The 16,205-nt window shown below is 42.7% G+C and overlaps 4 protein-coding genes across 7 annotated transcripts in view; 3 read left to right on the top strand and 1 right to left on the bottom strand.

Annotated features, from left to right (window-relative positions):
- Positions 1–7: 7 nt before the first annotated feature.
- Positions 8–5,690, top strand: fam83e (family with sequence similarity 83 member E). Of its 3 annotated transcripts, XM_060068879.1 has the most exons (10): positions 8–616; positions 734–1,872; positions 2,037–2,183; positions 2,742–2,866; positions 2,966–3,394; positions 3,754–3,801; positions 3,914–3,973; positions 4,078–4,321; positions 4,911–5,117; positions 5,308–5,690. In XM_060068879.1, the coding sequence occupies exons 2-10, from the start codon at positions 1,372–1,374 to the stop codon at positions 5,488–5,490; spliced, it is 1,944 nt and encodes a 647-aa protein (XP_059924862.1). In that variant the 5' UTR covers positions 8–616; positions 734–1,371; the 3' UTR covers positions 5,491–5,690. The 3 variants fall into 3 exon arrangements, with proteins under 3 accessions (XP_059924862.1, XP_059924861.1, XP_059924863.1); XM_060068878.1 differs by having other exon boundaries at positions 8–1,872; XM_060068880.1 differs by lacking the exon at positions 3,754–3,801 and having other exon boundaries at positions 8–1,872.
- A 160-nt stretch (positions 5,691–5,850) lies between these two features.
- On the top strand, positions 5,851–10,914 carry utp3 (UTP3 small subunit processome component). Its single transcript, XM_060068881.1, has 16 exons — positions 5,851–6,059; positions 6,308–6,395; positions 7,113–7,169; positions 7,269–7,325; positions 7,429–7,543; positions 7,630–7,698; positions 7,814–7,935; positions 8,189–8,335; positions 8,427–8,498; positions 8,590–8,630; positions 8,717–8,813; positions 9,203–9,316; positions 9,415–9,563; positions 9,662–9,725; positions 10,075–10,182; positions 10,683–10,914. Exons 1-16 carry the CDS (start codon positions 6,043–6,045, stop codon positions 10,770–10,772), a joined length of 1,407 nt encoding a protein of 468 aa, XP_059924864.1. The 5' UTR covers positions 5,851–6,042; the 3' UTR covers positions 10,773–10,914.
- On the bottom strand, positions 10,914–13,338 carry ppcs (phosphopantothenoylcysteine synthetase). Of its 2 annotated transcripts, none has more exons than XM_060068882.1 (4): positions 12,376–13,338; positions 11,711–12,229; positions 11,522–11,625; positions 10,914–11,435 (listed from the first exon to the last, which is right to left on the bottom strand). In XM_060068882.1, exons 2-4 carry the CDS (start codon positions 12,225–12,227, stop codon positions 11,103–11,105), a joined length of 954 nt encoding a protein of 317 aa, XP_059924865.1. In that variant the 5' UTR covers positions 12,228–12,229; positions 12,376–13,338; the 3' UTR covers positions 10,914–11,102. The 2 variants fall into 2 exon arrangements, with proteins under 2 accessions (XP_059924865.1, XP_059924866.1); XM_060068883.1 differs by having other exon boundaries at positions 13,272–13,327.
- Positions 13,339–14,221: 883 nt separating this feature from the next.
- The window catches only part of foxj3 (forkhead box J3), a 73,666-nt gene continuing 71,682 nt past the window's right edge, over positions 14,222–16,205 (top strand). The window contains 1 exon segment of the mRNA XM_060070199.1: positions 14,222–14,442. The gene's annotated coding sequence lies outside the window, so the exon portion shown is untranslated.

Below are 16,205 nucleotides of genomic sequence, written 5' to 3'. Positions count from 1 at the left end.
GTTTCTCTTACATGCTGCCTTAGTCAGGTGTGTTACAATGGCCTTTAAATACAATGATTCAGAGAGCTCTGTGCAATCAATAGCACTCGTGATGTTGTGCAATACCACAGACAACCTTTTTGGTGGAGGTGTTTGCAAACTGCCAAACAACAAAATGTAGAATAACCCCACTTATGGCTGACTACCTGAAAGTGGGACAAATATTTAAAACACAGATACGTGTGTGTGTTTGTGTGTGTGTTTGTGTGTGTGTCTGTTTGTGTGTGTGTGTGTGTGTGTGTGTGTGTGTGTGTGTGTGTGTGTGTGTGTGTGTGTGTGTGTGTGTGTGTTTAATATCTATGGAAGTAGTGATCCCTTCTTGATGATTACAAAATAATCTTTCTTTAAATAGGTAAAAATCACCTCATTGGCTGATGAGGTGATCAGGAAATATGCAAAATTTCTTGTAATTGCTCATACCTGCCTGAAAACAAACCTACCAGTCAGGAAAGACAAGTCAGAGAACTGTTGAGCCGTGAGTAAATGATGACACTTGGATACAAAAAATACCACTGAGTTAAATGATAACCACAGAAAAGCATCACTACTCCACACAGCAAGGTTGAAGGCACAATGCGTAAGTCCGAATATTTGAGTTGTGTGTTGTAAAGTAGTTGCTTTTTGGATATGTGACGAAGACTGTCGTGGGGATGGGCGGTGCTTGGGTTGGTCTAAAGTGCATGTGTGTTTTCAGCAGCTGAACCGATCAGTCAGCAGCCTGGCTGGCCCAGCTTGATGAACTCAGACAACAGGGAGAGTTAAGGAGTGGGATGTAGTGTATCTAGAGCAAGAGGACAGACACACACACAAACACACTCCTCACTCACGACTCCGAAGCTTACCGGCGTCTATTGGATCATTGTTTCTTTTTTCAAGAATGCAAGGGATGGTTTTTTTTTTCTTTAAAAGGAAATATCCCACACCTAGTGTGTGTCAGGGAGATCACAGAAGTGGACCACACGGCTAGATGGGAATACGTGAATTTTTCTGGACGTTAATCAATCGAACCTGACAGCTCACCAAAGGAAATATAGGAGGCCTTTCTTTATTTAAGCTCGACCGAACGGATGATAGAACCCTGCCTCTAGGGAAAAACAGATCTCATTTTCAAGTGTCAACCAAGAATGCTGCAGCTGCACCCTGCTGTTCCAGTGCTGATTCCAGAGCCAGTGGAGCCGTCGACCGGCAGGTGAACCGGAGTGACTTGGTGTCCAAGGGCAGTCAGTGAGTGTCCCTCTGGGTGCAACAGTGTGACTCGTTGCGGAGCCGCACCGCACCACCACCAGCGCAGGAGGGGGTGTGTGGGGGGGGGGCAGGGGGCAGGGGGCGACCATGTCCAACTCCCACCAGCAGAGCCTGGACGAGGAGGCCGTGTTCCTACCTGTCACCGAGGCCTGTCCCGAGTTCCTCCACTGCGAGAGCGAGCGTCTGGCCGTGGAGAGGCTCATGAGCGTGGGCCCCGCGGCCTTCTATGCCTGCCTGGGAGCGGAGAATCTGGGCGGCTTCCTGTCTCAGGAGGAGGTGAACCACATCAGCGGATGGGCGCATGACTACACCGTGAGCCGGACGCAGGCGGTGCCGGAGGCCAGGGGGGGGGAGGGGGGGGAGGAGGAGGGCAACGGTGAGGACGGCGGGAGCTCAGCGGCACGATGCCTGTCGTCCTGCTACTTCCCCACTCACTCCGACGCCCCCGCCCCCTGTCTGGACCTGGGCTGGCCCGAGAGGAGCATCTGGCCCGGCCGGGACTGCGTCAAAGTCCTCACCAACCCGCCGGAGGAAGGGCAGCCGTCCATCAGAGAGATCGTCAGAAGGCATCTGCAGCAGGCTAGCCAGGTAGACAATGAGACCGAGAGGAATGGTGTTTGTATTTTGTGTTGAAGAGTGAAATTGAAGTGAAGAGAATTTGGATTGGATCGATCTGACGTTCAACAGAGATATTATGGGATCAGAACATCTCTGACGATAAGGGGCGGCCTGCCAAATCTCTGCCCTCACAGGTTATTGCCATAGCAACAGATAGGTTGACGGACAACGTGGTAATAGGTGACCTCCACAGCGCTGCTTCTCGAGGGGTCCCTGTTTATATCATACTGAATCAGAGGTCCACGCAGGAGGACTGCACACCCAGCATGCTTCGGCATCCGGTAGGTCGCACATTGACAATCCTAGACATTTATGAGATGTTTATGAGTTTAAAAATTGAACTTATAGGCCAAGCTCTTTTGCCAGGACTTACCAACCCAGGTCACAATGCGAACGGAAATATTTGGAACATAGAAGAGAAATACTAGGTTCTGTTGAACAGAGATTACCACTATGATCAAAAACACAACAATAGCCATCTTTATCCATCGATAAGCTTGCCCAGTGACTACTCACGTAACAACGTCATTACAACTAATTTAAGACACACCCACGTTTGACAGGTGCAGACACTAGATTCGTAGGTGTAGGCACCTGTCAAACAGTGCAGTTGTTTTTTTAAACATTGACATGGTCATGCTAAGAATGTTAAATTCACACGAAGAACAGGTTGCACTGCATTCATCCTGAATGTGAGGACCCAGAGAGAATGATCAGGTGAACGGCATTCTGAACATTGTTTCATTTTCATTCATACAAAATATACTTGAGCCATACGTGAAGTGCAATGTTTGACTCAAGTCTTTGTATTTGATTGATTGGTTGACTGCCCCTCACAGAACATGCAGGTTCGCGTTCTTGGAGGGAAAACGTTCTGCTCGAGGGAAGGAAGAATGGTGGTCGGGCAGATGAAAGACAACTATATCTTGGTAGATCTAGAGACAGTTATCCACGGCAGCTACAGGTATAGGCTACACAAAGCCGGCATCTTTCCCGAGAAGCTATGTTTATGTTATGTTATGTTTCCCTATAATTCTTATTTTACTTTACATATCCTCTCCAGTCTTACCTGGACAGACGCCCACCTGCACCGGCATCTGGTCACGCTCCTCAGCGGCCCAGTGGTCGGGTCTTTTGATCGAGAGTTTCGCATCCTGTTTGCCGCCTCGCTCCCCGTGCCGGAGGTCCGTGCGGCCCCCCTGACCGTGGGCGATACCACCCATTACCGAATGAACGAGTCATCAGACCTCTGGTACCCCAACCGCCCCCTGCTGGGACCCCTCCTAAGCCCCCCTCCCCCGCCGCCCGAGGGGACCCCTCTGGACTGGGAAGCCCTGGGGGTCTTCCGCCGGAAAAGCTACCCCCATGACAGTCCCACTGACCCGTCGGTGGAAGCCAGGGAGAGGCCTACACAGAACTTTGCGCCATTCGAGAAACAGCCACCCGTCGAGGATGTGTTTTCACGGAACATAACTAAACGTCTGGATACAAGGTACACAAAAACACAATCCTGAAAGTTTGCGGTCCCAATAAAGAGATCTCTTTTTTACATTGGTGTATTTTGATTGTTAAATTGGAACCATTAAGCCCTAGCCTTTATAGATCATCTATAAATAGTGTTGTTTTTTTAAATACACAAATTAGTTGGAAATGCTTGTTAAGAAAAGGTTAAGAGCAACGTTTCACTGGAATGTATTGTGTAACCGTTGAACATGACTTCATTCTTCAAGTCTTATCGCTCTAGTAGCTTGGCTCCACTGACCCATAGAGCACTGTTAGGTTTCTATGTGTTTTGCATTAACAGTTGTTGAGCATGATACCTTCCTTATACCTTCCTCTTATCTTTGGCAGAGACAAGCTACGGGAAAAAAACACTCCAGGTGCTAACAAGGCTCGAGAGTAGGTCTTGAAGAGATTCGACTTTAAATATTGAGAAGTCTGTAGGTTTTTAAAAGCAATGTTTTAAAATGATAGATGATATCTTAATGGTGATGCAATGTGTTCTCTGCAGAACACAATTCTCGATGACAGATTCAGGTTTCAACTCCACTACCGCTGAAATACCACAGAGGTGAGATGAATAGAAAATGAGAGCAGAAACCGTAAGACATGTCTTTATAGAGAATGTATATGGCAAACATCTATCTTATTATTTATCAATTTTTTCTCATCCAGGATTGGACCCAAAATTGAACAGGTCTATAACAGAAATCTCGTCCAAGACAGCCAGGATGTGGAAGACAGGAAATTGTTTACGAATGTGGAGCGTAGGAAAGAGACAACCTTAAAGCACGAAATCCTCAAGTATTCAACCAATCAGAGACGAGATCACACAAGAACCCGGGAAGCCCTTCACGAAGATGGACATGTTGACGCGGATGAGATGAGCTTCAGAGCTGAGAAGCAGCCATCTTCTAGAGTGCGTTACTGCTTCACTTAGTGAAATATATTAATTTATATAGAGATACATATATTTGGAGATAACCAGGTGTACACAAAACCGTAAAGGTGACACCAGGTGTGAGTGTGATTAGCTGTTAAAAGCCATTTCGAAACTATGCATCTTCTGACATCACCAGTGGGCGTGTCCAACTAGAGTTGTGCTGGATAGATCAGTCTGCTAGTCTACCCAGTGTACTGTAGCAAACGTTGCTAATCTATCTGTCATACATCTAGGTGGACACACCAACTTGAGATGTCAGAAGAGGCCAAATTTCAAAACAGCTTATAACGGCTAATCACACTCTTAGCTGGTGGTATAATATGTCCCCTTTAAAGGAAACAAGGATAAGCTTAGACCAATAAGTGTATGTGAAATAGTTTTTGCATTTATTCAAGCATGGTATTTTTATTTGAAGAGTAAGCGTTTGGTTTGTTTATTCTTATTTGTGTCCTAATACTTTCCTGTCTAGATCCCTTTTGGAAATGAATCACATTACAACAAATGAAGCTTATGTTTATATTATGATGTTGGATAATAAGCACTGTGCTCTTTTCGCTCCATAAAGAAACCTTTGATACTTAGGGTGCCCCAGAATGACAACTACAGCTCTCTGAGTGACATCATGAGGAGGCTGCAGCCTCAGCCGAGCACCTCGGCACAGCAGAAGAGGGGATCCAAGATGGCCATGTCGGAGCTCAGCAGATCCATGATGGACCTCAGTGCAGAACCAACTCAAGAGAGGGGAACAGCAGTGCCGAGGTTACATGCCAATGTAAGCAATTCACATTTGCGTGTGTGTATGTGCTATGTACATGCGTGTGTGTGTGTGTGTGTGTGTGTGCGTGTGTGTGTGTGTGTGTGTGTGCGTGTGTTTGTGTGTGTGTTGCGGAAGTTTGGATGAAGGTGTGATTTTTTTAAATCAATAATTCAATAAATACTTAACACATACTCCCTTTATATAGTTCTTTGACCCAGGTCGCATGACACCGGCCATCGCCTTGATGAAGAAAAGGAATGATGAAGTGAAGGTCGGACTGTATCGGACACCAATCTATCAGCCCACTGCGAGGCCTAGGAGTTCCACTTTTGGAATGCAAACGGACTGGAGGAGACCGGGTGACAGGGATGCCGAGATGAAGAACTAGATGGCAAAAAGGACCAGAGAGGCAGTGCTAGAAGAAAACTGTTACAGATTACGCTAACCATTGACTACAAAATTGTTCAGTGTTAACATCCCCCCAGACTTGAAATTGCCATGCATATACAAAGAACAAAAAAATCTGGTTCCTTCCTTGTATCATAACAGTGTAACTATGGTGGATTCAAAATAAACATGCAAACCTTATCACAGATTGGAATTCAGATAATGTATATGGTTGATGTATGAATGAAAAACAATATTTTGTGTTTCAACTGGGTTTAAAGATATAACTGGGTATAAATAAATCGGTATGGAGCTGATTTATACTTTATTTTAGAAGGTTAACGTTCTACCAATCAACCGCTAGATGGCGATCACGGCAAATACATACTACTATGTTTGAAACCAGAAGAAGAAATACCGGAAGCACATGTGGAACGCAAACGTGTGCAGGCTTTGAATGATACTATTTCGTGATAACAACTTTAAATAGTAGCGTTTACGAGAAATTACGTGTTGTGAAAGACGTTTACGTCTACAAAGTCAAGATTTCACCATGGTTCGACAGATCCGGTTAGTGCTATGAAATCCTGCATTCATTTACATGATAATGCAATGTTTACGATTGTTACATTAATCTTTACATGCAGTGCCTTGCCTTCTCGTCCATAACGCTATACAACCATGTCATTATCAGGGAACCCTTTTCGACAACATGGAAACTGCTTTATTGCTACTCTGTTATGTATCACGGTGTATTCACCGTGATATGGAGAACAAGTGAATAATTCTGCTTCCCTGCTCTTCCCCCTACAATTCAGAGTAAAACGATTTAAACTGCAGAAGAAGCCAGAGCAATTTGACGACGATGACCCTCAAGCCTATAAGGGTGCGCAAGCCCCCGACAAGGTAAGGAGAGGATATAAAAGGATGGCAGAACAAAGCCTGTGACTCAGGTTGAATCTAAAAACAAGGTTAAGGCTAACGTGCTTAACAGTTAACTGTTACCTCCTAAAATACATTTATTTCGAGTTCAGCGAAATTTGTTACGTTATTGTGAACTTGTTTCGTGGTCTTGGCTGGACTCAAACATTATTAGCGATCACTTTAAAAGTCTGGGGCTAAATCAACTGGTGGGGAGCCACTATCAAGATGGGGTAACCATACAACGTCTTAGTGAATTCTGCATGTGCTTTTGGCTACTTCTTTTTTTAACAGTTAACAGTATGCCACAGTTTGCGCCATCACTCCGGATAATGCATGTGGACATTGACCAGTTTTGTTCGTAAAAAGCAGCCTCAACTATTTGAGTGTTAATGTGTGGTCTGATAGAACCAGCACTACATTACAAGGTTGCAATGATTGGTCTGTAATCAGTCTGGAAGTTGATCATGACATGGACAGTATGTACACACAATGACTTGAATTATTGTGTTGCCCTATTCAACGTAAACCAATTCAGTGCTTTGCAAACTAGGGTTGTCAAGCCTCTATCAAAGGTCCAGTGTGTAGTATTTAGTGGCATCTAGCGGAACGGCCTTGGCAGAAATGGAGTTTGTTAATGTAACAATATCTATATTACTATATTGGTAATACCATTCATGATCTATTGTCAACTTTTTCCAGAAATCTACAGACTTTACCAGGGGCGAGGTGGACCGGTTTCATGATGAAAAGATTGCTGTGAGTTTGTGTTCATATTTGTTCTAAGTCAGCATTATTCAGCAAATTCTTTATCAATTCATCCATTTTACCATAATGTTTTGTTTCTTCTTGTTACAGAAACTTCTTGCCAGTGGTGACAAAGTGGATAGTGACCTTGAGGATGGGGATGATGAGGTAATTAACTTTTTCCCCAGGTAATCACAGGTGCGATCATATTGGATAATGTTTTCTTATTTGTATTGGTGATTAAGCACAAGGTATTCATTTCATATTACAGGAGGAAGTGATGGCCCTGGATTACTCTGAGTCTGAAGGAGATGAAGAGTATGGTGACGACAAACAAGAAGAGGGGAGTGACATGGAAAGTGATCTAGAGGGGAAGAAAGATGCAGGTAAAATAATTGTCTAAAGTGTTTGCATGGCCAAATGTACCGTTGTGTTTTACAGCGTTACCCATTTTCTGATGTTTTTTTTCTAGATCTTCCTAGTGACATGGCGTGGGGTAACAGAAAGAACCTCTTCTACGACTCAGATTATGTGGCTGCCAGTGAGTATATCTTTATCGCTACCTCCATTCCGAATTCAGATTATTTAGGACATACGCTTTGATAGTGTGCTTTTGTGCCGGTGGAGCATCTCAGCCCTGGTGTGTTGTGTTGCAGAAGGGAAAACGCAAGAAGAAGTAGAAGCAGAGGACAAAGAGGAGGAAGAAGAAGCTAAGAACATACAAAGACGCCTGGCTGCGAATCTCAGCGAGGAGGACTATGATCTCAATTTATTTCAGGTAGGCATTGATGCGACTCTTGTATGACAATTCTCTTTATTTAAAGATGTATGATTTGCGTGAACTACAGTGACGTTAAAGGTGCTGTATGTAAGCTTTGAGTTTTAAATACTGATGGTAAATGTAAAGGTAAATATAAGTAGAGTGGAAGAGAGCAAGATTCTAAAACTAAACACCCCAAAAATTGTCCAGGTCAATTGGAACCAATGAATCTTACCGTAAGCACCGGTTATGATCATGCATGTTATGTTAGGAATTCGCTGTGAAGGACGATAAGACTGCAGAAAAGGATAAGAAAATTGTGAAAGACCTGGATCAGATGTCCCAGAAAGAGAAGCTGAAGCTGCTGAAGAAGGAGTCGCCTGAGATGCTTGAGCTTATTCAGGATTTCAAGGCAAAGGTAAATGGCAAAGCCTTCAAAAGGAGTATCATGCATCATAATGTTACAAGGAGAGCAGCTATGGGCTAACTCTGTACTGTGATGTGTGCAGCTGACGGAACTGAAGGATGAAATACAGCCGCTCATTGAGATGATTAAGGATGGACGGATTGCTCCAGGGAAGGTTAGTCCAAGTTCATCCCATTTGTAGTTTGCTTATATCGTCCAAAAAACGTATTCAAAATATCTTCTTTTTTTTTCTTTCTTTTTCAAAGGGGGCCGAATATCTCAAGACAAAACACCAGCTTTATCTGAAGTAAGTCTTAATGGATGTACTAATTTTTACACCTTGTTACATTTTGATGCTTTGCTCATGGTAGTTCTTTTCTTTCATCTCGAAAGTTACTGCACAAATATCAGTTTCTACCTGGTCCTTAAAGCAAAAAGAATCCCCGCTCATAACCATCCCGTCATAGAGAGGTTGCTCAACTACAGAAATGTAAGTGACTTTCTTTGCCTATGATTTAACAATGTCTATTTATCTTTTTAGTTTCTTTATTTTGTTATGTATTGATTTAATTTGGGTTGTATCGTAAAGCCTTTAGGTTGGTTAACTTTCATTGCCAAAGAATGGTAAGTGCAGAGATCCAAATGTTTCCCCCTAGCCTGCAGGTTCTCCTAAATCTGCACTTTAGGGGCCTTTAATGCGGTAGTGAACCCAACCATTTAAGCTCACTTGGGCCACTTAGGAGAAGTGCAAAATAAGAAACGAGACAACCTTGCCCTGTGTACCATTTTTGCGAGCATGCAAGCATACTATAAATCCGGTTCAGCTAAATATCTGATGGTTCAACTAATCGACCCCTTGCGTGTGTGTGGTGCCTGCAGCTCATCAACAAGCTGGGGCCAGTCGATGCCAGACTGGAGCCCCAGCTTCGCAGGCTGCTAGCCGGGTGGCAGCCGGAGGAGTCCCGCCGCAGGCCTGCCCCTGAGGAGGGCCAAGTATGTTTGTTTGACATTTGTTTGGGATATAGTAACGGTTCCACTGGTTTGAGGGAGAGGTTTGGTCTTCATGGGATGCTTTTTAAATGTGTGACTAGGTTCCTGAACAGGCAGTGGGAGAAGCTAGTGAAGACGACTCAGACTCGGACTCAGATGATGAGGAGGCTGCCCTGCGCTTCTACAAAGAGGTTGAGGAAAAGCTGAAGCTCAAGAAGAAGAGAAATAACATGGACCCAGATGCGGACGGGTGAGTTATTTTCCCATTTCAAGTACAAAGACAGCAGTAAGTGTTAGGGATTGGTATCTGATGCACATTATTTCCTCCCCCCCCCCATTTCTTCCCAGAATGGAGGAGAATGGAGATGAAGAAGACGTTCCCACGGATGCAAAGAGAAAGATCACATATGAGGTAGGCTTTGAAGTGTATTCTTGGAGTTTTATTACAGCACAACATCTGCATTATCGTGCTTGGAAACAATGTACTAAGTGTGCTGCCTGTACATAACTTTTCGTTAACTATTATTTCAGTGCAATTTTAATGGAATATCTTTCAGTGAAAGATATTCAGAGAAACGTTTCAAGTTGATTGCGCATGCCTTTACTCCCGTCAATACTTAACCTCTCAAGCAGAGAAGGGAGCGGAATTTGCCTTTAGACAACTCTTGTATATCTTAATACCTACAGAAACTTTAAGTGTCATTAAATGTATTGTCTTAGAAAACCAAGGATCATTGGGATAACAATCTCTTCTTCCAAAGATGGCCAAGAACAAGGGGCTGACGCCCAAGAGGAAGAAGATTAACCGCAATCCCAGAGTGAAGCACAGAGAGAAGTACAGGCGGGCTCAGATCAAGAGAAAGGGACAGGTAAGCATTCTGCAAGATGTTAGTTCAGCCTTGCTGCCATCTGCGCAATTTTAATTGATGAAACTTTGGCTGCGTTTGTTTTTTCTAACTTGTGCCCTAATTCCCTATAAAGCGAACAATATAGGATATACAATTTAGGAAGCAAGTAAAGTTTAACTTTGGACACAAATGACTGACAGTGACTTGTTAGATGCATGAAAATGCCGATTGCTCAAAGAATCTATGCATCTGAAACCCTCTATTGGATGAATCGGATAACAATGAAAACCTCTATGCGTCATGGGAAATATTGTGAAATAAGTTGCACACTTCATTATGGGTATTAACTAGTGCACTATATATCGAACCAGATAGAAATCACAATTTAGACCACACTACAAAAATGGTGAAAATAGTGCTCAGTCGACTAATTCGAACACAGGCAGATTACTGTGCATTTGCAAATGCAGATTGTTTAAGACAGTGAAGAGAAATTCTTAAAAAATGTATTTGTTTGCTAGGTTCGGGAGGTGCGACGTGAGGAGACCAGATACAGTGGAGAGCATTCCGGAATCCGCAGTGGACTCAAAAAGAGCGTCAAGCTTGCGTAAAGAACCAGAGATGTATAAATTACGCTGCACAGCATAGCCATCATTTTAACTGTTTATTCAAGTGCAATTGCCTGTATGAAGACCGATTTTCCTATTATATTTCTATGAATCACTTGAAATAAACTTTTTCTGATAACCTTTATTATCTTTGTTTCACAGTGGCATTATGCAGTTACATGTAAATCACAGAAGACTTGGTAATGACTGTGTACAAAGGCAGACAATGGCATTAAACAGATGCGAACAGTTATTCAGGATGTGAATTTACTCATGCATACCATATGTGGAATGGGGCACAGACAAACAGGTCATTGCACTCCACAAAATAATTTAGCTTGGGCCATCCTGTTTGGATATGAAAAGAGTGTGCGCCCCCGTCAGATTACTGACTATCTTCTCCTCGATCTCCACCTCCTTGCTCTCTTCGTCGTCCGTGAGGATGAGCTCAGCTGAGGTGTCGGGGGTCACCACCACGACATAACCCCGCCTGGTATCCAACACGTTGGCCACCACTGCCTGGTGCCTGTAGGTTTCTAGGGCCTTACGCGCTTTGTCCAATAAAATTGACTTGTCAGTCTCTAGCTTGAAGGAAATAACAAACGCCCGCGGTGCCCAGTCCTTCACCAGCGGGGACAGTATCTTTGGGACCATTTTCATACTGATCTGGAGGGAAGGGAGGGGAATGTGTTTGCATGACCAAAATTGGGGAGAATACAAACAGTCACAAAAGGTTGAATGACAAGTCTCACCTGAAGAGGCCCATTGGATGACTGGATTTTGTGTTCAGGCATATCAGATGCTGGGATGTAGAAGTCAGACACTGCTGCGGCCAAGTAAAACATTGCCTTGGGCCCTAAGCAGAGAGTAAACATGTGAATGTAAAAAAGCAGTTGTCTTGGAAAACACATGAGTTGGCTGTAACTATATTTGGTGCATACCTAATGTGCATAGAACCTGAGCTGATGCTTTCAGGAGGTGAAGGTATTCGGACAGTGTGCTGAACTCGACAGGCAGAAGAAGTCCTTCTTTTTTCACCTGCTGATAACGTTTCAGCACTTTGTCTATTTTGGGAAGCTTCTCCTGGTTGACTACCACTTGGTCAGAACCACTTCCCTGCTGTAGACTATCAAGTAGGTTTATTCCGGAGTAAAGGCGTGTGTAGGGGTACAGTGAGCGGTGTCTGTATAAGAAGATCACCGCATAGCCGGAGTCAAGGAAGTACTCCGCAGAGGAAGATCCTCGACGACCACTGCTGAAGTTATCAAGAAAGCGAACGGTGCGGGACTCCAGGGGGACTTTGGTGCCACCGGATGTGATAAGAACCACCTTGCGACCGGCAGATCCGTGGAGTTCAGCAAAGGCAGACATCAGCTCTTTCACATCATCGACGTGAGAGGGAACTGCAAACTCCTGAGATAGCTTTCCATCTATGGAAGCTGCCCTGAGCTTAGCCATTCCTGTAAAAAGTTTGACGTTACCAGAAATCTTGTATCATATATCTGGTCTTTATGCAAAGTGACAGCAGATTTGTTGTCACTTAATAACATGTTATGGTTAGTACTAAGTGCGTACAACGGTATTGTATATTATTCCCGAAACATACCTGCCGATTGATCGGACTATGCACGGGCTCGCACTAAACGACACGTCGTGGACTTTGAGTCCTTATCAGTCATATAAAACCAATTGAGACCAAACTTCCTGACTTCCCAAATGTGTATTACTCTTCTTCTTTCTTCTTTAAGGGCGCTTGGTATCCAGATAGTTGCAATTGCGCCCTCTTCTTGACGATTGACTCATATTTCTTCTTCAAGTGTCATATCTACTATGAGCATTATGAACCAGGCCCATCACTTGTTTCCCTGTTCCAACAACATAGTTCCACTGTGTATAAATGAATCATATTTTATTTGTCAACGTTTTTTTCTTAATTTCTCAACCTCTATCCGTTGAATCGTGATCAAATGAATCTTCTGTATGCCTGGCAGTTATCACATTTCCGTATAATTGATTTAGCCTTAGTGGTATCTCTGGTGGTAATTTATTGTTTTAAACCTATTTTGTCTGTATGTCTACTTCCTTATTTGATTGTCTCCCTCTATGAAATCGTAACATTGCTCTACGTACGTAGAACTGACAGTATTTTAGTATTGCAAACACTGTCAGTGCCTTATAGAGCTGCTGGGATCAATAACATACTAGGCTTTTGAGATTGCTATTTGATTCTGTGATTTCTGCATGACTGACTTCTAATCTATAAATCATGCATCAGACATTATACACAATAACACTTTTGTCAAAATACTTAAATTGTATTGCTAAACGTTCCTGTTAGTTATACATAAGTTCGGGTAACCGTTTCGTGTTTCGATTATCCAACGACGAATCCTGCATTTGAAAGCATGTTCGTTCTCTTGGGACGATCTCCTATCCTATTTGGGTATAATCCAATCTCATGGCCGTTAAAAAGTGTTCAGTTTGATGGTTTAATTAGGTTACTTCGAGCGCTTCGCGTCTTCCGAGATCAGCTCCAGCACCTCCACCATCAGTTGAAAGAAAGAGAGACACTTCTATATTGATACCCGGCGCCCCCCATTGGTCGGGAGGACTCCCTGTAACCCCCCGATGATAATACTAATATAATATATGTGATAATAATAATGATCAAATAAAAAGTAGTTTTCCTGGTACTACCAACTCAAAATATATGTAGATCCAAATAATACTTCCAAAGCTAAAACGACATGTATCAGTCCTTTCTTCCCGTCTGTTGTAACTTTGTCTGTGTTTTTCAATTATTCTCTTTGGAGAGTTAAGTTAGTGGCCTTCGCCTTTCCTATGTTATTGAAAATATTTTTCAGGATTTTATAGTTCAGTATAATCTTTTGGCCGTGATTAAAACACGTGGTAATGTAGTATATAAATAATTTCACTCAATGCCCACTAGAAGCACTGTTGCACTTTGTAAATGGACCACCGGTATACCCGTTTTATAATAAAATCGGTTAGTTTTCGGCAATTCGACCCAACCAGCCAATGAGCCAATTAAGTGATTTGTGTGATTTTGGAGTGGGACAGACATGAGTCAATGCTAAATACAACTTTTGAAAGTTCCTATGTTAATCATATCATAATTAAGACATGCAGGAAGCTAATAGGATTGATAGTGGAATTATAATTGCATGCTTTCAACTTTCAATTTTAATTATTGTTACATATCAGTATTATGTTACTACTTGGGAGAACTGTGTCCATTCTAGTGAACACTTCGAACACCAAGTAATTGATCATGCTTTTTCGAATTTTAAGTTAACCTGTAATCTGTAATAATTTGATTTTTAGGGGAAGGTGAAATATCAGCGCACTAGTTTATTTGTCCGTGGAGTGATGCTGGTCGTTGTTTCAGAAAGTAGTTCCGGTCACTTATCATACGGGAGAGTCCCGGATGTTGGCTCAGCTATCGAGAGAAAGGCGAACGGGGAAAGGCGGAGAACCCATGCAGGGAAGCCACGGGCACACCGGCGAGAGTACAACGGGTCTGCACAGGGCGAGCGTCAAGAGCACAGACACCGCGGGAGGACACTTTCTGATGAAGAAGTGGAAGGGGAGGGGGCAGTTATTCCAAAACTACACTGGATTAAGAAAACGACATTACAGAGCTTCATCTAGAGTAAGTGAGCTACCAGCAAATAATACGGGAATGGAAGTTAAACTCAGGCCCATGAAATGGACGACTTTCATGGGGAAGTGAGCTGCACTTAAGTTCTGAGGATTGAGCATAGTGAATAGGCCATGGCAGTTTTCCATTTGCTGGGTTTGGGCACATGCTATTCTCTCTGGTTTTATTGTGTTCAGTGTTTAACATGGTAGTACGGGCGATAGCAAATGTTTCCTGTGGTGTTCCTCCATAATTCTCGAAGTTGACAGCTCACGCTAGCTCGCTAGCACAACCGTACAACCAGTGACAACTGACAGAGCAACTTTGACAGCTAGCTAGCCCGATTGGTAGCCAGCTAACTTATCTGAGCGGTGTCCGTGCATGGTTAGAAGAGAAGACAAGTCGTTTTGTTGTCGGTAATAGTCACTATGTTTTTCTTTGGACACTCTTTTGTCAGACCAGTCGCCCCCCTGAAACAGCTAAAGCTAGCAAGCTGGGATCGGAATGCAAGAGGATGTGTCCAACACGAACTGAGTCCACCACTGTTGGTGTCATTCTGCTCTTTGCACTGATGCTATTTGGTCTCGACGCACATCAGCTGTTGGAATGTGTTTTCCTTGTCTGTCAATACGATTTTGTCGGACAGCTTATACATTCCGCGTGAAAAGCGCGTACCTTCTTCGTAAACTAGCTGACCTATATTGAAAACTCAAATGTGTTGTGAGACTGAATACTCAACAAGTGCAAGCATGTTTCAGCAGTAATGCGACTACATTTAATCTTGTATCTTGTTTTTGGTCGCTACACCCGTGTTTTGCATGATAGCTAAGAAAGTAATATTTGTTTAGGGTTTCGTCAAAGGTTTTGCTGTCATATTCTACTACATACATTACTGATTCCATATCTGGCTTTGTGAATAGTATAGGTAAACCCATGCAAGATGCATACTCGTATTATGGCAGTAAATATGACTTTCCTTTGTAATTGCCTTTTATGTCAGCATGGACAGTAAAGGTTTCGTCTCTGTCATTCAGTGAGCAGGTTCATCCTTTCCTACAACGTAGGGCCCTTTTTCTTTGCACTGAGTTAACATAAACCCTTCGTGATGGCAGATGCTAATTTATATCTAACCACAACAGATAGTAAATCCCCCAGTGAAGTCCAATCCCGGTATGACTTTATGTTTCTACTAATAAAAGAGCTGTAGTCTTAGTGAGCGCCAACAATAAAAGATCAGACCTGGTTTGCGTTTTAATCACTCATTCCTGAAATAGCATGGCTATGGCTTGTCGCCTGTATTGGCTAAGCATGCAACCTTGAATGAAAATAATGTTTAACTAATGGTACTCCACTTTAATGTTTTCACTTCGAAGTTACCTAGCACTGGGGATTCATATTTGGTTAAGAAATTATTATTAATAATAAAAAAAAAAAAAGAATTATCCGGTTGGTTAATTCGTCCTTATTTGGAAAACGAAGGATACAATGCATTTTTTACACATTTCATGGCTCAGACAATGTAAGTGAAATTTTAAAAAATTCAGACAGCACATTGTTTTTGTACATTTTATAAAGTTCAGCGCACTGATTTATTGTAGTAACTTTGAACATATCATTAAACAGGATGTGTTTTTCCATATACAACTACAGTATAAAAGTTAACGTCTAGATATTTTTGATGAATCATTTGTTGTCTGATCACACATCTTCTTAGATTATTTTGTCTTTCATTTTCTTTTATTTTTTAAGTTAAAGCGTCTGATAAATCATCTGAG

The sequence above is a fragment of the Gadus macrocephalus genome, chromosome 13 (assembly GCF_031168955.1).
Source record: "Gadus macrocephalus chromosome 13, ASM3116895v1".
Lineage (NCBI taxonomy): Eukaryota > Metazoa > Chordata > Actinopteri > Gadiformes > Gadidae > Gadus > Gadus macrocephalus.
Note: the sequence above shows the minus strand (reverse complement) of the source record. Positions and strands in the feature narration are given on the sequence as shown.